The sequence below is a fragment of the Zonotrichia leucophrys genome, chromosome 13, assembly GCF_028769735.1.
Source record: "Zonotrichia leucophrys gambelii isolate GWCS_2022_RI chromosome 13, RI_Zleu_2.0, whole genome shotgun sequence".
In the NCBI taxonomy this organism is placed as follows: Eukaryota; Metazoa; Chordata; class Aves; order Passeriformes; family Passerellidae; genus Zonotrichia; species Zonotrichia leucophrys.
This window is the reverse complement of record NC_088183.1, coordinates 7,195,234-7,221,020: the sequence shown is the minus strand read 5'-3', so window position 1 is coordinate 7,221,020 and position 25,787 is coordinate 7,195,234. Positions and strand designations below refer to the sequence as shown.

Genomic DNA, 25,787 nt, shown 5'->3' with positions numbered 1-25,787 from the left:
CTCAACTCACATTCATGAGCTAGTACAAGGAGAGGCTGGAGGAGGCTCAGGAAGATTTCAATAGATTTAAAAACCTATTGGGCAGGGAATAAAGATGACTGAGACAGTCTGGAAAGTGGGACCCAGAGAAAGGAGAAGAGGCAATAGGCAAGAAAAAAAGCATTTAGGAGTGTTACCGTATTTTACCATAAGAGTGGCCAAACATTGGGAAGGGTTGTCCAGAGAGGTTATTGAGTCTCTGGAAATATTCAAAACCAAGCTGGACAAAGTCCTGAACAACCTGCTCCAGGTGACCTTGCTCTGAGCAGGGGAGCTGGACTAGATGAGGTTCATTCCAAGCACAGCTGCTCATGGCCCTAATGTGCAGCTAAAACCTCCTTGCATTGCCAGGCACAGGTGCTCTCAGCCAGAGCCTTTGCACTTTAGTGGGAGAGGTGGAGGTGCTCATCCCTTTCCCTCCAGGGAAACATCAGGGTCAACAGCAAAATAGTAAAGACAAACACCAGATTTAAGGAATAAACCTGATTTGTGCTTCCAAGGCTGCCTTATGGGAAACAGAGATCAAGAAGAACCTGACTCAGACTGAACCAGCACTTCCATCCTGGCTGAACCAGGAACATCTCCCCTGCTTGTATCAAGCTTAGACATGAAAAGGTCAGATGGCAGAGATAAAGAGAGCATCATTGTATGAAAATATCAAAGGTAAAGCCCTGTCCCCAGTGTAGGCAGCAGGAGCTCTGCTAATGTCTCAGATATACAAAATTGAAAATTCCTTCTCAGTTGGACAGTCCTGTCCTATGAGGTTGCAGGCATCCATCCCATAGCACCTTCTTCTTCAACTGCTACCTCAAAGGGTTTTCTTCCCTCCTCGCAGCTATTTGAGAGGCTCTCTGCAGTGGTAGTCAGGTTCTTCTTTCACTCTGACCAAGCTAACACATGGTCAGAGTCCAGCCACTTGTTTTGATGCCAGCACTGGTTTACAGCTTATGTGGCTTTTCTCTCCCTCCTGGTTGCATTTCCAGATGCCACGGAGCACAGCCAGCATCCCTCAGCCCATCCCACCCTGCTCCAGGCTGAATACACTCAGGCTGTGCATGGTGCCAGAGGAGAGCTCAGGGTGTCCTGCGCTGCCACACTCACATTTCCCTCACAAATCCTCAGGGGGCTGCATTTATTGAAAACCTGCAGTCCCTGCAAAATTCTTTCCAAGTGTTTTTTCATTAATCACTGAATTAATTACATCCATCCCAGCTAACCTGTGCTTTCCTCTGTGCTGTGCAGGGGCAGCTCATCTGCACACAGAGTCACCATTGTCAGTGGACAGAGCGTGGGGCTGCAGCCAGGAATTTATGAGGTCTTATCCCCAGCCTGCCAGTGGCCTTCCGTGTGGCCTTGGAAAATAACACTTAACATCTTTGTTTTTTTAGCTGTAAAATGGGAATAATAATCTTTATTCATTCACCTCAAAGAGGCGATGAGAGGATTTTATGCAGTGCTCAGTGTTTAAATGTTTCCAAACAAATTTTAGAATAACCAGTCAGGGCTTTTAAATGCATGCTCAGCTCATCTCTTGCAACCTCCTCTGCACTTGGTGCTCGTGGTTGCTTTGCTTATTTCCCTGAGTATTCTAGAGCTAGCTGTATTATAGAGCTGTTACAACCAAAATAGGTCTAAGTGGAATAATTTGCACAAACATTGAATTATATTAATCTCAAATATACCCGCAGTTGCCAAAATTTGGAACCAATCTTCCTACTACTGAAGTCAAAAAGGCAGAAATGAGCCAGCTCATTTTTTTCCCATTTGAAGAAAAATGCACTGCATGAACCCTGTTTACTTACTTGCAGTATCCCATCCCATCAAAAAAGCCAGTGACTTTGGAAGTCAATGTCAAGAAAATGCAGAGAAATGCATTGTGACTTCTGAAGCCAACACAGATATGGAGCAGCCTTTGCAGAACATATTTTTCTATCTAATGATGGAATTGATAAATGAGTGGGCAGCAGCAAGGCACAGCTGAAGCCTTCACATCAGTCTGTGGTACATCATTTGCAGGAAGTACTAAGAGAAAAGTGGGGAGTCAGGGAAGGGCTGGCAGCTCCTGCAAAGTCCTGCAAATCTACCCCAGCCCCAGCCCAGCCACACTCTGCCTGCTCCCCAAACACCACCCAGCCAGAGCCCAAGCCTGGTGCCCTTGGCAGGGCTCAGCCTGCCACCCCCTCAAAGTCCTGAGGTGATAACTCACACAAAGTGCTAATTCAGTAAAACCATGTCAGATCTTTTCAATTCATCCCCGAAGTAATTTCAGCATGTGATCGCCAAGGAATATGTTCCATTTTTCCATCTTACACATATTAATGCTGTTCCTGAAATTACTGAAACTTCTGCATGTACACTTGCCTGTGTTTGAGAATATTAAAATATAAGTACATTTGAAAGAGTGGAGTACCTTCAAGCAAGAACCAGTGAAAGGTTGGTTGCTATGCAACTCAAGTATTGTCCATATTATTCTTATCAACAGATGACATATTGTATAAAATAATATAATCATCTGAAAAACCCACAATCCAGTAGAAGGCTGCTCAGGGGTGGAGAATTGGCAATAGCTGAGAGTGCTGTCATAAACCTGACGTTGATGGTACATACTTCATCAATTACAGAACCATAATGTAATTATTATGATTATTTAAATGGCACCCTTGATAATATATATAAATTGCCTGCAGTGAAGCAAATGAATCTGAAGATATTAGCTCCATGCTTTCAAAAGAAATGCTTACTCAAACAAGACTGGGATAACATTTTCATGTTGTGAAGCCAACCACGCTGCTTCATTCATGCACTGCCTTAACTTCTACAAGTACCCCACTAAATACTATGTGTTTTGAATATATATTTTCCTAAAAATTGTTAGTGCTCATGTGTGGGACAGTAAAATATTCAAGGCTTTTTTCTAATCCCTCAGAACAGGTTCAGAAAATAAGAACTATACACTTCTCTATGCTTTTCCACTGCTAAATTATCCCAAAACTTTAAAGAAAAATCTCCTCACCTTCTACTCCCTGGTACTGGGAGTCCTCTTATCAGGAACTTTAAAAACATGAACAGAAAAGGATGTATTCTTATACAGCCATGGCATGCAGGTTCTCACATCTTAAAGTAGAGGAGTTTTGGAATTATATCTTTTATATATACTTTTTACTATTTTTAGAAAGCTATAGATTGTCTTTCATGTAAACAAGAATCAGATATGGAAATGCAAGAAAAATTATCTTTGGGACAAGTTTGTGATAGCAGAATTATTCCACTGAAACCAGCAGGATAACTCAGAAGGTAAAGCCTTGTCCACTGCAGATTGTGGATGTAGAATCCAGAAGCAGAATATCCACAAGCAGATTACACAGACCTGCAAATGCTACTTCTGTGATGTGGCCAAAGACCTGCCAAAAAATGCTGGATTCTGTCCTCCACCCCAACTCTCCTCTCTAAAGAATATGAAACTGGTAACTTTCAAATTATAAATGGACAAATCTTTGCTCTTCACAAGAAAACAAAGATCCTTAAGATGGAATGATGACTGCTGTAGCCACTGTCTGCCATCTGGAAAATGGCAGAAATAGCCAGAGCTCACACTGAGGTAGATCTATAGGGCTAAAGATGAATAATAATAAACACATAACAATTATGAAATACCTATGTACTAAGGACTGCAAAGAAGTGACTAGCCCAGGCACTAATTCTGCTGGCTTCCACCACTATTGCAACATCAGATTCATAAGTCAATTTGCAATCAATTTTTGCCACTATAGCAATGACAAGGATATATCAACCATTTTGTAATTCAATGTTAACTACACACTCCATGAAGTTTCAATCACAAAATGGCAAATATGACCTTTTTTTACATTTACCTTAGGACATACATCTGATAAAGCTTATTCAAAGTGCATAACTACATCATTATCATCACTGCAGGAAAAGCAGAGATAGATTGGTGTGTTTAGTTCTCAGATGGGGAAGCTCCAACAGAAAAATTTAACCTGTATCCAGGTAATCAGTCTCCTGCAGAGGCCAGACTAAACCTGAGAGCTCCCTCATTTGCACCAGGGAGGGAAATTCTGAGCTGGTATTGAGCAGGACAAGCTGGTGAATGCAGGGAAGTTTCACCATCTGCTCTGGCTCTTTGCTGACAGCATTCCAGCAACTTCCATGAACAGACATGGAGTCATCCAGAATCCAGGGTTCCTACATGAACATGGAAATCCCAGCAACTCCAGTCACAGGAAGGTGTATTGGATGTTAACACTCTGCTCTGAGCAGCTGGGCCTGATGCTGCATTTGAGGCACTAAAATCACATGTCCTTAACCAAAGCAGTTATCAACATACTTGAAACGTCCTGTTCTTGTTCCCATGGAATCTGATGTTGACTTGGCAGTAACAGGACACAGGTACTGAACAGATCAATACTATTGAAACCCATTTAACATTTTGTTCCTTTTTACCCAGGTTTTGTCTGTGGACCATCCCCTTCCACAGAAAATGAGAGAAAGAACACTTGATATTTTTAATTACAGATTTGATCTGCAGAGCTCTCTTCTTCTGGCCCCTATTCCACAGAACACCCATTTTACTTTAAGCACATGTGTAGTTCCCCTGATAATAAGCACAAGTATAAATGAGTTCTTAGAAAGCAGCCATAGCCCTCAGCATCTTGCAGAGCTGACCTTGTGTTTACTGTTACTTACATACACTTGAACCAGAACACAATTGTGTTTTCTGTAGGAACTAAAATGTTCTCTATGTTTCATGGACTATTCCAAACAAATCTGAAAAGACAGACTGCCAGAGCTAAGCAGTAACATCAAGTGACACAGGGAAAACCCAGAAGAAATTGAAATTATTTGAAATGTAAAGTTTAAATGATAAACAGATATATATAAACATGAAAGTTCTTTATATTCACGAACTAGTAAGGATAATATATATGGATTAAAATACAAAACAAATACATGTCCCCAGTAACTGCACTGTTCATAAAAGAAAGAAGTCTAGAGATATTGATATCCTCCATTTAAATTAACCTTTCCTTACCTTGCCGTAGCTCAGCAGGATTATCCTCACCAAGACAACGTTAATGTGAGCACCCAGGGACTCATCATGATAAATTTCATTAACCTGCAAAAGAGTTCAGTGCTTTAACAATGGTAACTATGAAGGCAGTGATACAGCCAGTACCTTTTATGCTCTGTCATTAGGCCAGACACCGCTTTGTGATCATATTTAAAACATGAAAAACTCCACTAATGAGAGAGGGAATGGGGTTTTTCCAAACTCTGCTGTAATCTCCCAACAGGCCATAATTTAGGGAATAATTTAAAATAGAGAACAATAGATTTATAGATATATAGATATACATATAGATATATATAGAGAGAGAGACACTTCAGATTACCAGGTGTATAAGTGCCACTCTAATTGCACTTGGAGGTATCTTGGTGCACCCACACCATGCAGCTGAGCTGACCCATGTGTACCCACTGGAGCCTGGAGCATGGCAAAATCTCAAATATCCAGGCAAAATCCCAAATATCTCTCTGCTGAGCAGGAACGTGCATAGGGAAGGGGATGAGTGAGCAGAGAGACAGGACCTCTCTCCCAAGAGCCATTCACTGGATCAGCTCAGCTGCACCCTGTAACTCTTCCATCTGGGACCCATCATATCACACTCTGCCAAGAGGATGTGCCTCCCCCAAAAAGCTGGTCAGGCACATGAGCTGGCTTTATTGTGTGTCAAAACTCATCAGTGTTAAACTTTGCAAGTAGAACAAAAGCTACAAAATGCCAGCAAGTTAAAATTGTCTTCTTTCTTTGTATACCAGAGCTACACAGCTGAACATGCACATGGGGAAATCACCCCAGGAACGATGAAAAGAAAACTGTAAATATTTAGAGTAGAGAATGCAATGTGGATGAATAACAATTACTTAGGAAACACTGCTACAGGCAAGCTGGGCAAATATTAACTGTTAACGAGGCTGATTTAAGTATTCAGTGATGAAGACTGCATGAGACTTGGCCAAATGGCAGGGGTTTAGCTTTACAAATTAGAAGAGGCAGATGAGATCCCTGCAAGGCAAGTTCCTTCCCTAAAACCTCCTTCCCTTGGTAAAGGTTGCACCAAACTGAACTGTTTTGCTGGATGTACCTAGATTTCATTTATTCCTGCAAACTAGATTCATTACTTCAAGCTAATAAATAACTTTCAGGGAACCTTTCATTTGAAACATGGTAAATAATGTCCTGCTACTTCAATCAGCCCCAGTTTTAATGGCCCATATTTTATCTCTTCAAAAACCATTAAAATTAAATACATCAGTGTAGGTTTTGCTAAGCAATCCCCGCTGACATTTTAAAGTGAATTTTAATTCGTTTCATCAGTATTTTTTGACAGAAGAGCCTTATTTTATGCCTGGTAGATATCCAAGTTTTCAACAGTCCTGAGTGTCCTGCTGAACCACAGCTCCAGGAGGAGGCTCACACCCTCCAGGGCACCTGGGGAACATTCTGGGGCATGCCTGGGATGCAGGTTGATGAGCAAGCAGATCCTTGGATTAAAATGGTGGATGAGGAGCCCACGGCTATGAGTGGCCTCAGGGGCTTCTGTTTTCCTTGCAGGGTAGAAGGAGCTGATTATGCTCAAATCTGCTTTGTGAACAACCCCTCTAGAAATCAGATCATCTCTTTGCATGTTTAAATAAGACTTTAGAAGACTAACTTTATATTCTAAAATTTTTAAAACGCTCTTAATTTTACTTTGAGGACCATTGCTCAACACAAACTATAAAGAGGTAAGACATAAACACATTTTGCTTTACAAAAATTCTTTCACCCAGGAAAAAGACCCTTGAATGCTGTCAAGGGAGACAGGGATATTAATTTGCCTCCCTCTTTGTGTGGTGAGAAGAGAGTACTCACATCAAGGATATGAGGTTGAAATAAGCTGCAAATTACCTGTACATGAAATGAGTATTAAACAAAAAACTGCTGTGTATAGAGGACAGTAAACACAGCATGTAAATAAGTATTTAATTAGTTCATAAAGCATAATCCAAATTGGTGCACACCACTCTCTCATTAACATCCAGAATTTAACCTAAGCCTCTTTTAACAATCGTTGAGTAACCGAACAACTGTATCGTTGTTGTGTGCCAAAGGGAAACTTGGCTTGAAAACATTGATGGAACAGAATTAAAACACTGTTTGACTATTCATGCAAATGACATCTAACAAACAAACTGTGAATGAGCAGAAAAGCACAAGCACTGTAAAAAGCAGCTTGGTTCTCTTGGGATCCTGGATTTTCTGCGAGACAGCAGGCCAATTCAAAGCTCTGGGCCTTGGTTTCATTAATAAGGATGAGTCCAAGCCCTCTTCACCCAGCATCTTCCTCTGACCTAAACTGTGGTTTGCTAGGAGTGTCTCACTGCACATGAATAATATGCTGAAATAGATGCTTTTCCTTCTTTTCAGCACAGCCTAAATCACACCTATTTGTTGCAGGAATCTGTTAGAGATACAAAATCCAAACGAATGTTGTGCTCTCAGAGGTTCATGAAAATGCACACACTGAAAGGCCCAACACTGTCCCTAGCTCAGATTCCCCACATTTCCACCTCTTATTTCAACAGGAAAGCAGAGTCAAGCTAATGCAGCTCAATGCATAGGGCAGAAGATGACCAACCAGCCTGTGCAATCAGAAAGCTCCAGGCTTGAGAGCAACTCACAACTTTGAAATTTAGTGTTTGATAGCACAGACAGCCAGACAATGGAGATACATGTTCACATGTCTGTGCAATAAATACACACAGCTCTGGAAAAGACTGCAAGTACTTTCCCAGCCCTGCATCTTCATGTACTTCAGCAGGACATCCTGGTTCATATCAACAGAAGAAAAGCCAGAGTCAATCTCCTGTTGTTCTTAGATCAGTAAGTCTAAAATTAAATTGCTGCATAGGAGGAAAAAAGTACACAGAGACCATCCCATAATCACAGCTCCTGTACTGAAGGCAGTGAATGAATTAAATCTTATTAAATGTCCTACAGTGATTCAGCATTTATAGAGGGTGATGAAGAAGGCTGGGTAAATCTCAAAGAATTCAAAGCACAGTGAAATACTGTAAAGAGACTTTTATCAAGCTGTTGTAGTTCACTAACTATTTTGGGATATCTTTGGTTTCTTTTTCTGGGATATTTCAAAGGAAAACACACATTTCTATTTAAAGTTTCTGTGTAGAAATCAGGCTAGCACAGATTGGTGCTACATAAGAAAAACAAAGACTTTATTTACTTTTTTTTTCATCTGTCCCTCTCTGCTAATTTTATAATTCTCCTGCCTTGAGGAAGTTTCAAGTCAGCACAGTAAGCACATAGAATACATCAAAAAGTTAAAGGCAAGCCAAGCACCAGTGAGGTGCCTCATGCTTTGTAAAAGAAGCACTGGAAAGTTTTGATTACTGAGCAAAGCACTGCCTGATCCTAAAAGGGAATTTTGAAAGCTCCTGTAACACAAATAGTAATCAACAGCCTGCAGTTCTGCTAGTCTTGGTGCAGAGCAGGTTACCTGCTGGTAGAGCTGGCAGGATTTTTAGGCAAAGTCAGGTGGTTCCCTGGATCCCTAATTAAACCAATGCACCATAGGAGAATAATCTGTGTATTTTGGCAAATCATCAGCAAACTCATTCATGCACTTAGAAGGAGTCCCAGCCTTGCAGAGTTTGTTAGTATCTGCTCTGCAAAAGGCAGATCATTTCATCAGAACACAACTCCTGAAGCATAAAGCATCGGGTCCTTCCTGAGGCAGCTCCATGGGTTGCTCCTCACGCCTGGGTGAGCGCTGCTGCCCCAGGCTCCTGAGCACACACCCCTGCTGGACATTTCACAGCTTCCACCTCGGGCACCATCAGTGTCAAACAGCTCTGACCCAGCACCAGGGGCCATCAGAGGGCACATCTGACCCTTTGCAGAGGGCACAAACCAAGAGTCATCTGGTTTTGCAGCCACCACAGTTTGCTGATCCATCCAAGCTGATTAGCCTGCTCTTTGATCACCCAGCATCCTTACACAACCACTGCTGCAGAAACTACTGATGGCTACGTGCTCCCAGGCAGAGCTGGGACCATGTGTGGATCTCTGCCAGAGCAATCCTGGAGAAGCTGGAGAGCATCAGCTCCTTCCCTGTGGGATGGCAGAGCTGCTGGCAAGCCATTGTCAGAGCCCAGCCCGAGATGCAGCTCATTCATCAGCTCATAATTATCTGCAGCAAAGCCTCGGTGCCTGGTGGGCATCCAGTGATTGTCTATTTCTGTAAGAAATGTCTGGTTTGAATTACAGGATAGGAACCAGAAATGTCATGGTGGATACTGAGCACAAACTTCTGTAATCTGACCCTCCCAAAAGCGTTTCCCTCTCACTTTATTTTTCTGTGGTCCCGCTTCAAACACCACTGTGCTCTTCGATTTTCATCACCTTTTTTATGCTTTTGAAGATCCCAAATGAGCATTTCTGACATTCCCAAAGCTTTATCTTAATCCCACAGGAATAATGTTACATCAATTCCTCTGGTGGATGTACTATGGTCCCACAGAAAGTCATACAGCAAATCACCCTTTCTAGTCCTTACAAGGCATTTCCTCATTTCCTCAGAGAGGAACCCTCTTTTTTTCCTGAAATCTTTATTGAGCATCACAAGGAAAAAAGAAGAATGAAAGCACACAAGACATGTGAAACTTAAAGGTCAAACTGTGATCCCACATTTGGAAAACATCTATCATTCTGCTCAAAACCACATACACCGGGCAGTTTTAGAAGAGCTTGGCAATGTACATTTTGAACCAGAGATAGGAATCTCACTTTTTCTATACAAATATGAGTCTGAGTCCTGATTTACCTTCTCTGGTGTCAGAGTCAGTAGGTGTTACCAAGTCCAAGTTAGCTGCTTCTGATCAAAATGAAAAACATTCCCCAGCAGATGTGTTGGCAAGGCACTAGGTAGCTTCGTGTTACCAGCCTCTATCTCATCTTCGACTGTAACATTGGCTTTAGAAAGGTCATAGACTTTGTTTTCTGACTTCATGACTAATTTATTTTTCTTAGTTCCTCCCGCAGGCTCTTGGAACTTCTCATTCCTGCTCATAAACCACTGCTGTGAGAAGTTTCTCTAAACACTGTAAATTACCTTTGCGCCAACAGACTCAGTATTTTTCTGAATTACTGTCTCAAGATCATGCTAATAAAATCAACATCATAAAATAATTAAGCAGACTGATTTATCACTTTACTACAAGGGATAGGGGTGTGGTGTCAAAGTAATAAATATGGTGACCTCTTTAAATCTGAGTGTTTGGTAAAGAAAAGCGCCCAGAATTTGAAAGCTGATCCTAGTCATCCACACTCCATCACACAAACCACACTGCCACAACTCAGAAGTCCCTGGCTGAAACCTTTGTGGCTAAAGCTCATGTTGGTATTTGGAGTAAAGATAAAAATCATCTTTTAACAGTACCTACCCTCTACCTTCAGGATGGTACCAAAACCTGTGTGATAGGGCAGCAAGGCACATTCCAGGTACCAATAATGAGCAATGCTCACCTAATTGACACTGGGAATAAAATCCCTGTGAAAATGAGCACAACCTGTAAGAGTTCTGAGAGGATCTTTCCTGCAGGAACCCCTGAATGCTCAAGCACAACTACAGCTTCCACTGTAGGGTGGCAATCAAGATAATGAACAAAAATAACCTCATGTAGGCCTCTTCAGACACTGTTCACACCAGTCACAGCTACTGGTGTATAATGAACAGTCAAAATGTGGAGTTAACTCACATACATAAATTTAAACTTTCAAACAAGCTGTAATTCAGCTACAGACAGCTGAAGTCCCTCAGATGAATAGAGCTGGACTTACATTTGTTATTTGTGAAACTTCTTAGAGTTAGTTCAAATTTAAAGTGCCCATATTCAAATAAACTGATTTTAAATAATGAGCATTGGAGCTTATGAATTATTTAATTTTCAAAAATCCAGTTGAATTCTACATTATTGAACTATCCTTGCTGCCTAAAAGAAATACTTTTTAGTTTAAAAAGCATGATTCTGAAGACAGGGAGCACCATTATTTCAATGTATTCAATCATCACTTTCTTTTTAGCAGCTAGAATTAGACATGCTTTCAGGTTTTTATCCAACTGTCAGTTAGAAACCGATGGCATTTCTGCCCTTTCCTCTCATTAGGGACTTGCTGTTCTGTACCTGCAAATCTTCATCCCTCATCAGCCAGAGATACAAGAGCAGAAATCTCATCTATAATAGTAGTATCATGTACATCCTATTAAAGAGGACAGATAACACATTCAGCAGCGCCTCAGGGCCACAATTTCAAAGACATGTGTAGTGCTGAAAGATGCAGGTGAAAGACTCCAGGGACTTTCCAAAGCCCCCAGCTGCATAACTCTCATTGATTTCAGTTATTCAAATGAAAAGTTGTTTAATGTATTTGTTCTGGAGTTGAGGTTTCACTTGAAGGCTGGGGGATACATAATCCCATGAGCTAATTTTTAATACTGATTCTCACTGATTTCAAAGGCAGGTAAATGACTAAATACTCAGATAAATCTGGCCCAGAGTGAGGCATAGCTCTTATTTAGAGTCTATCTCCCTTTGAAATAACAGCAATTAGGCACTTAGCTTCTTTGAGGGGATGGGCTTTAGTATCACAAATATTTTGGCCATATTTACATTAAATAAGTATATATAAATATTTTAATATCAGCTCTTTTACAGTAAAGGAATGGAAAAGAATTTAAAGATTTTTACCCCTGAAAATTGCTTAATCCTCAAAACTACTTTTAAGAGAGTTATGAAGCAGTGAATTTCAGCACCAGTACTGGGTACCAACAACATCCATTTCAAAATCAATTTACCCTTTAGGTTGAAAAAGCTCTTTAAGATTATGAAGTCCAACCATCAACCCCCGCACTGTCAAGGTCACCACTAAACCACAACCCCAAGTGCCACATGCAAATATCTTCTAATCATCTCCAGGGATGGTGACTCCACCACTTCCCTGGGCAGCCTGTTCCAATGCTTAACAACCATTAAGAGATTTTTCCAAATATTCAATCTAAACATCACCTGGAGCAACTTGAGGCCATGTCCAGATCCCACTGCAGAGCCTTCAGCCCTCCAGCAGATCAACACTCCCATCTACCTTGGTGTCATGAACTGAGGATTCACTCAATTCCCTAATCCAGATCACTGCTATTGAGCACTGCTGGACCTGGGGATACCACTTTGGACTGGCCACCAGCTGGATTTGGTTCCATTTACCACCACCCTTTGGATTTGACCACCCAGCCAGATTTTTATGCTCTGATCAGTGCACCCATCCAAGCCATTCAGCTCAATGACATCCATTCTGTGCCCTTCTCCTCCCAGAGCATCCTGCAGTGAAAACCTTTCCTTTCCCAAGCAACAAGGTAATTCTACAACACCACTTCTAGCCTTGCACTTTTCTAGTATTTCCCAAGCAATTGTACAGGCAGATACAATTACTGGGGGGGTTGAGATGCTTTCTTGCTGAAATTGAATTACCTTCTATGTTCTTGAGTAACTACAGAACTACAAGATTCCACCCAAATATGTCTCCTCTGTGGAAATGCTCCTGCATGCTATAAATACAAAGTTAATTTGTGCAATGTGTGGGCTCACACTTGGAAATGCAGAGGACTGTGCAGGCCAATATCCCTCCCAGGAAAAAGCACAGCATGACGCGCAATGAAAATGGTGCAAGCGAGGGGCAGCGAGGTCTCCAAAGTGAAAACAATGGCATCTTTTCCAAAGGTGACTGAATGTCCCCGTGGTGCTGAGCCCAGAAAAGAGAGGAGGTCAAGAGAAACCAGAGTTTTGTCAGAGGAAATGACTGGAGGATGAAAAAGGGGAGGCATGAGGCCGAGCTCACTGCAGTGGAACGGCTGGAGCACAGTCAGACGATACGTGGCTGCAGCCCAACGTGTTAAAAATCCTCTGGCATCCATCACCATTTGTTTGGGAGTGACTTCATTTCCAAACTTTGGGATAAATATTAGCACAGCTATTCAAGATAGCCAGGACACCCAGCCCCTGTTTTTTCTCACTTCATGGCTTTTAGGTGTGGACTGTAACACATCACTTGAGCTGCACAAAACAGATTTTACTGAATTTACAGTCATTGCGCTGAGCTTGGAAAAAAAAAATATATTGTTTTGATTGGGTTGGTGGTAGGGTTCCACCCAAGATCCCTGGGAAAAGTTAGTTAAGGACAACTGTTCACGCCATCACACACAAAGAGATCAGGCACAGTGGGAGAAGCAGCCATGCTGGGAGTTGCTTCTGGGAAAGTAATGTCTTGCCCCAGGAGGGACAATCCACCTAAGGTTTATTTCATTTTTGGAACCTCAGAAATTCAACTATTTGATTACCTGTTTTATCTCCAGTAAATATCTTCACTATTATTTAATTTCATTACCATGCATTCTTGATTTTATGCTTACTACCTCGTTACCATACAAAGCTAATTGATTCTATGCCTTGTTAGTACAGGAAGCTAATTGATTACATCCTAAATCCAGCAGGGTACACACAATCTGATTCTTATGAGAGGATCTCCAATTAGATTTAAAAATACAGCTGGAATTGTTTGTCACTCTTTTTCAGTGTGGACCTACACATCTCATCAGAGACACACTGCACACGTGACCCCTAGCAGCCAGGCACCCCAAGGCCTCTTATAGTGGGCTCATTTTCTAAACAAAAACCCCCCAAAATTCAAAGAGGTAGAAGAGAGGGCAATGGAGGAGTCACTGTGAACCTCAGGAAAGGAGAACAAAGCCATGTTCTGTACAGAATTACACCTTGCACCCATCCAGCAATGAGGGCAAGAGCTGGAGTTGCCTTGTGGAGAGGAAGGAGAGGTTCTGCATTGTGTTGTCCTTGGCACAATCCGAGTCCCCAGCACCATCTGCAGCAATAAACCCCTCCTGCCTCTCTGTGCTGGAGCTGGAAATGGGGCTGGTTACCATCACCACCCCTCTGCTGAAATACAGAGAAAAAACTCTAGAAACCAGCTGACTTTTGAGAGAAAGAACAGGACAACACTGATGACTGCCAGCAACTTTCCAGTGCCTTTCAAGAGGCCTTGAGGATTTCAAGCAGCTCCTCGAATTTGGGCACAAGGCATGGGACACATCCTCAGTCCCCAAAAGACGTTTCTACCTCAGAGCCCTCAACAGAAAAATTGCTGCCTGTGCCAAGAGCTGCTGTGCCCTGTGGGGATGGTTACACAGGCTGCACTTTCTAAACCACTTGCAGAGACAGGCTGCTGAAGAGCTGTTATTTCTTGCAATTTGTGTCTTGGTTTGGTTTACTAAAATTAGGAAAAAGTATATTCCAGAGCTGGAACATTTATGGCTTCTTTACCATTACTGTATATTTTAATTCTTAAAAATAGATTTAAGTGACATGATAAGTAAAGAGTCCTGTTTAATCTATTTTGGCCTGTTTGCCACATTCCTGGTTTGGCCTGTTTGACTTGTTAATTTAGAGATGCATAAAACCATCTGTTTCACTGTAGACTTTGTTTTAGGCCTCAGAGGAAACAAACCACACAAATAAATTAAATTCACTATGTCATTTCTGTTAGAATATATGCATTTACAGCCATCAGAGCAGACACCAAGTACTCCATAATTCTAATGTCAGAGCAGGTTTTTAACTATTTACAATGCTGTTATAAAAAGTCATAACTGAATTTATATCACACAAGGGATTTTCTCAAATTGTATTCCACCTCTAATTTAAAATGAAAAACAGTGATATTCTGCACATTGCTAAAAGAACGTAATAAAGAAGGAAAAAAACTAAGCTTCATAATTAAAAAAATATATCTTGGAAAAACTGCATCCCAGACAAATCTACCTAACAGCCTGGATTTCTGCCTCTGTGGTTTGCAACGTGAAAGGAGTCATCTACAGGCTCATCCTCTTGACACGACTGTAAACTTCAGCAGTCAGACTCCATTTGTCAAAAACAGAGCAGACCTACAATTTTTTTACTCAACACTATTTTACTAAGAATACACATTCACTGAGGCCAAAGCTTTTTCAGAAGTGTGTCTTTTTGAGAAAAGACTCCTGTTCCAGACGAGAAGGAGAAGGAAGAAAGTCATCCCCAAATGAGTTGCCTATGAGGGGGGCTACCACTGACTTCTATTTCTTTGGCAAAAGAATAAAATATATTTGGATTTTTATCTGTACTATGGATGGTTTTTCAAGTCTTCATTCTTTTCCAAAAAATAGTGTCCTTGCTTACTGTCTGGGGTGTTAGAGGGCTGCTGCATTGATATTTAGAAATAAAAAGTGATTCTTTCAAACATAATATTCCCTAGTGTCTCCTTTCATCACTCCTACACTATATAGCCTATTACACAGACTATGGTTATGAAGATTAAATATTTAACTAAGGAAACCTAAAGATGTCAGTCATGGAGTAAATACTAAATCAATTTAAGAAGGCTCAGAGTTACACTGCATAACATTTTACTGCAGTGTGAACAAGGAGCAGGGAGGTGGCCTGGGACCTAAAGTGGCTGTTGAGAAATCAAAGAATTCAGCAGAGTAGTTTTAAAAATTTAAAAGCCAGTTGTAATTTCTGTTAGAATCTTATTTGAAGAGAGCTCTCCAAACCATGTTCCTCAGCAGGAAGCTTAGGTTAAGGGAATATACAGCTGAAACATAATGACTTCCAAAAACCTGAGCCCCTGACCTTGTGTCCCACCCACCAAAGCACATAAGAAGGACTTTGAACATTTTAACAGTCCCACACTCAGCTTCTGTCTTGGCTCCTTTCTCTTTTTTTCTTTTTTTTTATTTTTGCTTTTCCCCTATTGGATTTTCTGAAAGTGGCCTGGATTTCCCTCCTAGAGTTATTTTATCTCCTGCCACGAACAAAATCTGTTACGTCTTATTCAAATGGCTTGCCCAACCTACATTCCCAGGCCTTTCAGAGCCTTCCCACAGGGCAGCGAGCGGGGCTGTACTCACAATGTTCATCAAGGTCAGCAGGTACTTCTGAACGTGTTCTTTCCCATGGAACTGCACCACTGAGTCATCCACGCCCAGGAGCACCTCGATGTTGTAGTCGTCCTCGGTGGCGTGCCGGCGGCGGCGCCGCCTCCAGCCCTGCACCTGCTCCTCAGCGAGGCCCACGGCGCTGCCCAGAGGGTCCAGGACAGTGAGGTTGGAGCCTGGGAGCAAACACACAGAGAGTTACCAGCCAGGAGACGTTCAGGTTTCAGCTCAGATTCATTTGAAGTAGCAGCATTTGTTGTGTTCTGAGCGTTGTATAACAGCGTTAGTTTCACGAAATGTCAGTTAAAACTACCTAAATGAGAATTTAGGTGACCCAAAATGTTTTTGTTTTGCAAGGTAAAAGCAATACTTTCTACAAAGTAATACTGCACAATAAATACAGGCCCCAAAGAGCAGCAGGTCATACCAATGTCTTGATGAGAAGAACAGAGCTGTTTGAGTAAAATACTTGTTGCTTAAAAGTACTTCTAACTGAAATGCATGTCCAGGGATCCTATGCTACCCAGTGTAGCCTCTATTTAGAACAATTAGAGATCTGATCTTACTGCCCACAGATTCCTATTTCCAGGTAAGTGCAGCTGCCAGCACAGCCTTTTGCCATCCCCTCAGGTACCACCAAACCAGTCCCCCCAGCCTCAACCCTTTAGCTCCTTTCTGTTACACACATGCACTCCAACAGTAGTGAAATGGATCCTATTTATCATCACATCTCAGCGCCACATTTTAGATACGAGATTAATAAATTTATAGCTATGTCCACAATTTTTTTAACAGCTTTTCATCCTTCATTCCAAATTTTCCATGTCACTTTGCATTACTGCATGTCACAGGCCAGCCCACCAGGCACAACAGTTGTCTCCTTCATTACTAATGATTTCTAACAGTTACTGTGATATGAAAAGCATGTTCCCTGACAGGATGGACATGCTTAATGTGGCACTTATCTACTAAAAATTAACATGAAAATATGGAATCTTGACATTTCATCCTACAGCATAACAATGATTATCATTCATATCATTATTACCATTTGCATTATATGAGTCTGGAATCACTACTGAGAACCTCTTGATTTTAGGAAGTGTCAGGAAAGACTCAGAGAGGTCAGCAAAAGTGCAGAGAGGGCTGTGGGTTGAGTAAAGGTCCCAATGCTTCATTCACAGAAATATAATGGGAAGCAAAGGGAGGAAGCCCAAGCCATCACCTTCAAACTAGAAATGAGAAACAGCTCTTGGAAACGTTACAAAAGTGGATTCTCCATTTCCACTTATTGAAGTTTTCACATCAAAAGTGGCTGCTTGGGAAGGGAATGAGTCACCAGATCACTGGGCTCATTACAAGAACATCTGTGCTCTTGCCTGAACCTTGCTGCCTCAGGCTGCTGTGTCAGCAGGTCCTGGGCAATGAGCAGCCTGAGCAGAGCGCCCTCAACTCCCCACTGAGGTGACAATAACACACCAACCTGCACAGCCTGTATGTCCCCAGGAGGGACACACACCAGGCATCCCCAGTCCCCATGGAGCACACAGGTTACCAGCCAGAGAGGCTGTGTCTTGTGTGCTGAGAAGCTGCTCTCTGCTCTCCTTAAAGAGACCAAAGGACAGCCCCTGAAAGACACAGCTTCCTGCCAGATTCCCGCAAGCTTCAAGGACACTCTTGTCCTGAGAGCCACAGCTGCAGGATCTCCTCTGCACTGCACTGGCAGAGCTGCCCTTGCTCTGTGCACAGAGAGAAGGTGCCATGTGGTCTCCAACACCCCCATGGAACCTGTGTCCTTCTCCCCAAAGAGCAGCATTTGATGTAGCTAACAAGCACAACCACCACATTCTCATTGCCAGCCTCAGGGCTCCCAGCAGCTCCTGCTCTTGGGGCCACAACTTTTACAATTATTCCAGTCAGAATCCATGATTCAGCATGATAATTCATCCCTCATGCAGAGCCAGCTGCCACTCCCAGGTGTACCATGGAGGGTGAATGAGCCTGGCCTGGCAGCACTGGAGGCAGCTCCATCAGGCTCCAGCCCTGCCTGCTGGATTTCTCCACAGGAAAACCTCAGTGTTAAAATTTCCTTGCTAGTGCTCAGGAGTAATGACCAAGCCATCACTACGGGATCATGGGGCAATCATATATTCATTATCTATAAGACAAATCATAGTTACTGTAAAATATGACCATAAATCTTAAAAGCTCTGTAGAAAAGTAAGCCTAGGCTGGCAGGGGCTGCAGGTCATGTCTTCTCTCTGCTCTGCATAAAAAGCTAAAGCAATCAGCAGCAAGGCAAAGCTATCAGAGAGAAGCAACTGCAGAACAGCAGTGCTGGGCAGGGGGAGAGCCTGAGCCATGCACTGAGGTTGTGAACAGCAAGCTCTGCTGCTGGGGGGCTGTTATTTGGGTGGGTGATTGGCTGTCAAGGCATCTTGAGCTTTTGTGCTTTTATTTCTCTCCCTTATGTGTCAAACTAACTCCTGACACAGTACCTTTATTCCTGCTGTGAGTAAATCAGCCAGAGGCAAAATGTGATCCTACCATCCTGCAGCAAAAACTGCCTGTCCTCCCTCTTTGCTGCTCACTTCATCACTGTCACACTGTAGTCCCTACAGTCCTGCCAACTCCTCAGAAAAGTTATCAGGAGGTTCCCTGGAAGTCATCTCCCTCCCACTAGGTGCCAAGCAACCACTTTATATTTTCTTGGGAGCAAAAAAATTCCACATATACACAATTCCTTCACCCCTCAGCTGTTCCCCTCAGGACAACACACCCAGTGTTGGGCACTGGCACCTCTGAGGCACCAACCCCATGTGCTTCCCAGCAGAGGGAAAGCCACACTGGCTCCAGCTGGTGCTGGAACCATCCCAAGACCAGAAACACAGCTCAAAACATTCACAACAGTAGCTGCAAAGATTTCTGGTTCATATCCCAATTTCCCACCCAGTGCTCCTTCCCAGAGGCTGTCCCTGGGCAGGCAGGGATGCCTCCACACACGCCTGACCACAAACCCCACAGAGCCCTCCTCCAGTGCTGCTCTGCCTCCCAGGCTCCTGGATGATGAATTGCTGGATTTGCTGGACCATGTGATGCTATTCCCATGTTGGATTTGCTCCTAAATGACAGTTACATCCAAGTGAAATTAATACCCATATCTTAGCAAAGAGGAAGAGAAACAAAGTTGCATATGTAGTAAATGAAATATTTGTGGTGTTTTGGCATCTTAACTTTCCTTAGTCAACGTCACAACTTTGCTGTATCATGGTACTGCTAACAATATGATAGAAAAGCTCAAGAGAAAGCACAAAGAACTAAATAAGACACCAAATTCGTCCTTCACGTTTTCCACATTACATTCCTTCTGATAGCCCCTGCACTTTGCACAGTGACACCACAAAAGTAGTCTCAAACTGCACTGTTTTACTAAATCATCACAAGACCTCTCCCTCAGATGTCAATTTTCAGCAACTTTTGCCAAATCAGCCACTAATCACTGGTGCCAACTTTGTTTTCAATCTCCCAAGAGGAGACACTTGGCATTTGCAGAGCCTCACACCAGCCTGTGTTGAAACCCTCTTGCTCTTGCTAGGAAAAATTCACATTTGTGAAAATTAATCACTCACAGAGAAGCTTCTATTTCCCTCTGTTGCTGCTCATTCAGAATAAATCAAATGACAGCCGCACTCTAACAGTTCAACAAAATTCCCTCAAAACCCCTATTTTTTTCCTAAAGCCAGCTACAAACTTCACAATATTTAAAAAAACCAAAAAACCCTCAGATACTTCAGTAATTTTCTCCTACCACTGTAGACCATCTTCCAGGGAAGGAATAAAAAGTGCCCAAGTTGTCAAATAGTGTTGCCTTTGCACATCTTCAGAAGAATTCCCCATCTGCAACAGTTTGGGATGACACCACCTTATTTTCTGGGAATTTTTGCCTTGCTCATGAATGTTTGATATCACGTTCTTTATGGAAACCCAATTACATGACATCTCCTGATTCTGCCTCACCCATCATGGCAGGCAAAGCTCAAACAGATGCTCTGAGTTACTGAAGCATGAACACACTGCTGCCATAAAAACTCCCTCTCCCTGTGTTTTCTGTCACTCCCTTTAGGACATCCACCAAACCCACAGTTGCTGGCTCATGCTCTTGTTTGGTTTTTTTCATGACCTCTTTCAAAAAGGCTCAGGAAAATACAGCTGCACCTTATGAAACAACTGGACTTTACCAGCCTTAGGGTTCCCCAATCTCACAGCAGCAATATTGTGCTAATAAAGCAGTTTCTAATATTTTATCTCCTCTTTCTGATAGGGAGAAGGGAACTTTCTGGCAAGCCCAGAGCAGAGGCCAGGATGAGCAGCTGGGAGACTGAACTGTGTGTCATGTTCACAGCCATCATCTGCAGCTTGTCAGCACAGCAACGAGCTGGAATTTCATTTCAAACCTGGGTGTGCAGCATTCAGCCCAGGCAGCCACCATTGAAATGCAGCTGGTTTGCTTTTGTGGACACTTCATCTGTCAGCGTGGGAGCAGACGAACGCCTGAGCCGACTGCTGAGCACCTTCTCTGCAGCCACACGAGGATCAGCACTGCTGAGCTGCTGCTTTGCCACTCATCTCCATTCCTGGGACACATTGCTGGAGGAACTCCCAGCTCCCCATTCCTTGCTGCAAACCAGCAGTTTTGTGTTGTTGTTTTCATGTTTTTCACCCCAGTGACTCAGGCAGATGTGGAGCACAGCTGGAGCCTGCTCTGCTGGGGTGGCAAACACTTCTGTGACAGCGCAGGGGCTTGGGGCACCCAGCCCTGCTCAGCTGCACCACAGCTTGGTGGCAGTGCCACTCCAAGCCTGGGACTGCAATCCCAGCCCAGGCACGAGCCCATCCATCCCTCTGTGCTGCAGATGCAGGAGGAACAAGCTCACAGAAGCAGGCAGGGTGGACTTGCTTTAGCTCTCAGCTTCCCACTGCTCAAGTACATCTGCACCTCTGGAAAAGCACCAAACCCTGCTGACAGCTTGACAGAAAATTGCTCTTTTGGGAATTGCACCTTCAATCATGAGCCATCCTTCTGCAACGCTCCCTGCCACTTGGATCCTGGGGGCTTCTCTTGTGTCAGTGCTCTGTGATCAACTGATCCCTAATTAGCCTCCAATTAGCCTGTTCATGCATTTTACCAAAACCCTCATTTGCCTTCGATGGTAAATTGAAGCCCAGCCCATGGAGGTTGGAGTCAACAATGAACAGTCATTAGCCTTGGATTTTATCTCCTAGTGATTTATTCTCCCATTTTTAAGTTCCTTCATTTGGGGTTTTGTTTTTCATTACAGTTGCACACATCCATGTTGTGTTATGGTCATTTCTTAATCAATAGTTTCTCAGATTTTTTATTTCTTTAAAAACTTATTTCTGATGGTTTTACAGCCATGCTCACCTTCCTCTGCTCCCTGCTTTGTTTTCCAAATGTCCTCTACTTGTCTTTCTTCTCCCCCCTAACCATCCTGCTTAGCTACATTGGTGTTTCATAATTTATAAATCCCTTTCCCATACTGCAGTCTGAATTTGGACCCTTCTGCTATAGATCACTCATAAGAAAACTGGGTAAAGGCAGCAGGGAATTAAAATGGGAGAAAGCTTCTGTGAGGTGAAAGCAAATTGAAAACAGCCTAAACAAGAGGAAATCCATGGAGTGAACTTGGTACACGATAACCAAGTCAGCCCTGTTTAAAAGGCATCTCCAGGAGGACACTGCCTCAACACAGTTTTAACTTGGAGCTCAATTTTTGTGGGATTCTTGTGATTTCTTGAATCACAGGTTAACAATGGCTGCTACTTGGTGAATCCTTAACCAAGAGCAATCACTGCAGCAGAATTCTCTTGAGGAGTGGGATCAAATTCCTCCTCTCACATATTTTTACATAAACCAAAAGTAAGACCACACTAGTAAACAAAAGATTGGGTATGCACCAGGCATCCTCTCCAACTTCCCAAATTGTTGTCCTGCCCTGATGTGCAAAGAAGCAGCATTTAACAGGAAGATTTTAGGCTGTGTGCTTTGCTGACCACATGATCTCATTACAAGCTCTCTGCCTCTGAGTTATGGCAATGCTGTTTCTGGTCAAATCACATTTTAACAAGAGCCAGCTCCACCTTTCATCTGGCCAGGGGGAGTTTGCCGTGGCTGTTGGGGTAAGTTGGGCTGGGCTCTGCAAAAATAGGTCTCAGACTCCAGCTGCATAAGGCCAGCAGACAGAGCAGCTGAATTCCTGCTGGAATGATCTGGTCCTGCACTTGAAATCAGGAGTTTCAAGTATTTAACAGTATTTCATACAGACAGCAATTGTAAATTCCTTGGGGCAGAGCTATTGTCCCCCCTTTGCAGAGTGAATGCACATTCTTGCAAACACACAGACACAAGCAATGTTCTTTTTTTCCTTGTCACTTTTGCAACAGCACAGTGACTTTGAAACTTGGGACATGCTCAAGTGCCTGCCTGAATCATAAAGTCACAAAACTGTTTGGGTTGGAAGGGACCTTAAAGCTCATCCCATTGCTCTCTCCTGCCATGGGCAGGGACACTTTCCACTGTCCCAGGGTACTCCAAGCCCTGTCCAATGTCCAACCTGGCCTGGACACTTCCAGGCTGCACTGGGCATCCTGCGCCAGGATCTCACCACCCACAGGGAAGAATTTTTTCTCAATATGCAATCTAAACCTAGATCAGAGAATCAGGATTATTAAAAAAAAACCAAAGATGAACCCACCAAAGTTAAAAGAAAAAAAAAAAGTCTTTCCAAAGGATAAACCAATTAGTGCAGTGAAAACGGCCAGGTGGACACAGTAGCAAGTGGACAGGCCAGAGGCACAAAGAATATCCACAGTTAGGTGTTGCCAGGGAGATTTTTTTCTGGCTTATCACAAGAGAAAAGATATCACAATACTAAAAAGAGAAGTTGAATACTAAATTGATCTCATCAGGGCCAGAGTCACACAAAGAATAACACAAAGATAAGAGATAATTGCACTGTTAGAAGATTAAATGAGAGCAAGGTAATAGAATACCCCAGGCTAAAACTTTATTTTTCCAAATGGTGAAACATAGTGCGTTAAAATTTTAACTTTCGTCTTACAACATAATAGTCAAAAAGAGGAAATGAAAGAAATGGCAAACCAGCCAGGAAACCAGCTTGTGTGACCTGGTTGAAATAGAGCTCTCTGGGATCCAAATACAAAATTTTTCCAACAGCAAAACTTATCCTTTGGAAAATTTTCAGCTATCAGCCTTACTAATGCAAACACAGGTTTCACAGTTTAGCACCAAATAATGCAGGAGCAAGAAGTCCAAACAGTGCTTTAAAGTAAGCTCAAAAAGGGGCAAAGAAAGCTACTCTAGAAAACTAATTTAGAAGCCAACTTTTAAGTTTCACTGACTTAATTGATTGCATCTGAGAAGTGCTATCTGGCAAATATTTTGGCAAGTCATTGTAAGCTGGCCTGTGTTGCAGAGCCTGTGACTTGCAGAACGAGGTGCCTGATTTACCACACCCCAGCCACTCTGAGAGCCCCCATCTGGCCTGGGACAAGGGCTCCATCCCTCCCAAGGCCTGCAGTGCTCCCTGTGCCTGGGCAGAGCAGGATTTGCTCTGCATGGATCACAGGGAGCCACAGAGGGAGCTCAGCGAGCTCAATCTCATTTGCAGCTAATGCATAATTAATTAAACTGCAGATTCAGCCACGTCTCCACACAGGCACTGGGCACAGAGCCACAGCTCCACAGAGTTCTGTGAGCCCCAAAGACCCCACCTGAAGCCCCAAAGGCAAAGGATCAGGAGCTGACCACAACTCACCTTTCCCAAGCAGGCTTTAACCCAGTGTTTATGGGCTGTGTGAGTCCAAGTCTGCCACCAAGATACTCAGATGCCCAATCCATATTCCAAGCATGATTAAATTACAGCAAATTAGCACATTAAGTAAGCTGCCAAGCTGACCCCATGGCTTTGTAGGTGGCATGTCTAACAATCCCACTTGCATTTTTAACAGAATGAAATGCCAAGCTGTGGTACAGGACCTGAATAACAACAGATTACATGGGATGGCAGTTGTCTTTACATAAACCAAGTATTCCCTAAGAAAAGGAAATGAAGTTTAATTACAGTTCAAGAAAATAACATTAAAAAACACACAGGTAATAGAAGTCAAATTTCTAGCCAGGGCAGGAAGGTGAGATGAGGGAGAAAAGGCAAAGAAATACCTAAAATAATCATGCATCATTGAAATATTACTGAAAAATAATGACTGAAGCAAATATGCATCTTTCCTATGCTTTTTAGCCATAAACCTCAAGTCTTTTCTTTCGGCAACATTCCAAAGTGGAATTATTCTATCCTTTTTAAAGGCCAGCACTTTTCTCAGTTATAAAGTCTCACAAAGTTGTAAATTATACAATTGAATGTTCTCAATGTCAAGTAGAATATAAAACTCATCAGTGTAAACAATGTACAGCAAAAATGACAATGCAAACAGCTCCTGTTTCCTACATAATCATAATGATCTTTTAATTAGACAGAGTAAACATTCTGCTCATTTCACCTTGCGAAGAAAAGCATAGGAAGGAGAAAATCTTCCCAAATTCTAAGGCAAAACAGGTCTCATTTTGCAATATCAGTGAGTTCAACAGACTTCTTGTACATCTCAAAAAATTTTGCCATAAAACAGCAGTCAGACAAAGGAAAAGAAGGTAAATTGAGTATTACAAGAAGAAAACCTCATCCAGACAGGCTGAGCAAAAGCAGGGCAACACACGATGCCTTGGCTACTTCTGCTAGCAGGATTTAACACTGAGAGAGAAAGAGTTATAATTTTACCTATGTTTTGAAAATATCCTTGTTGCTAAATCTGCCTGGACCTTCTGCACCAACAAACTCAGCTGCAATTGATTAGAGAGTGCAGGAAAGACAAAACTCACTTGGAGGATGCAGGAGTTTCTTAAACTTCAAAATGACAGTAAAAACTCCTGAAAGAGAGAATCAGCCTCTGCTCTAGGGAAGGCGCAGGAGGTTTAGTCCCAAGGCAGTTCAAAATCAAGGGCAAAGGCTTCTTTTGTTATTTGTACAAGAGCTCTCAATCTGTCAGGCCCCACAAAAGGCAAACTGTGAAATGCTGCCCTTCTGTTGTGGTGGGTGGGTGGGAGATGGGTCCTGGCAATGACAGCAGAGAAGAGATGCTTTAAATGGGCAGTCCTGTTCATGAGCATGGGCTGGGGCTGGAGAGAGGGGAAAAGAAGGTAGGGAGGAAGGAAAGCAGATGAATGGGTGTGAGGATAACAAAACCCTCTGGGGAAAGGGCAAATTTAGAGGCAGAAGTTGTGAGGACACAAATGCAAAAGAAGAAAGTGAAAAGAAATCACTGTTGGTTTTCCTGCTGCAGTTCCCCACTGGCCCTAGGAAAGCAAAGTCAGGGCTTCCTCCCACATCCCACTCCCCATCCCTGAAAGCTGTGTCCTGGGAACAGCCCCGGAGCTCCAGGGAACACAAGGACAAATGCCAAGGTATGCCAGGCAAACCATCTCCCCAGCACCTGCAGGCAGGGCTTTAATGTTCCTTTCTCAAGATAAATTTA

The 25,787-nt window shown here is 42.7% G+C and overlaps 1 protein-coding gene across 1 annotated transcript in view; it reads right to left on the bottom strand.

Annotated features, from left to right (window-relative positions):
- Window positions 1-25,787, bottom strand: part of ADAMTS2 (ADAM metallopeptidase with thrombospondin type 1 motif 2) — a 170,555-nt gene that overhangs the window by 40,409 nt on the left and 104,359 nt on the right. Inside the window, exons 4-5 of the mRNA XM_064725057.1 lie at window positions 16,134-16,336; window positions 5,093-5,176 (exon numbers count right to left, since the gene is read on the bottom strand). Of these exons, the coding sequence (XP_064581127.1) occupies window positions 5,093-5,176; window positions 16,134-16,336 (287 nt within the window). The remainder of the gene's footprint in view (window positions 1-5,092; window positions 5,177-16,133; window positions 16,337-25,787) is intronic.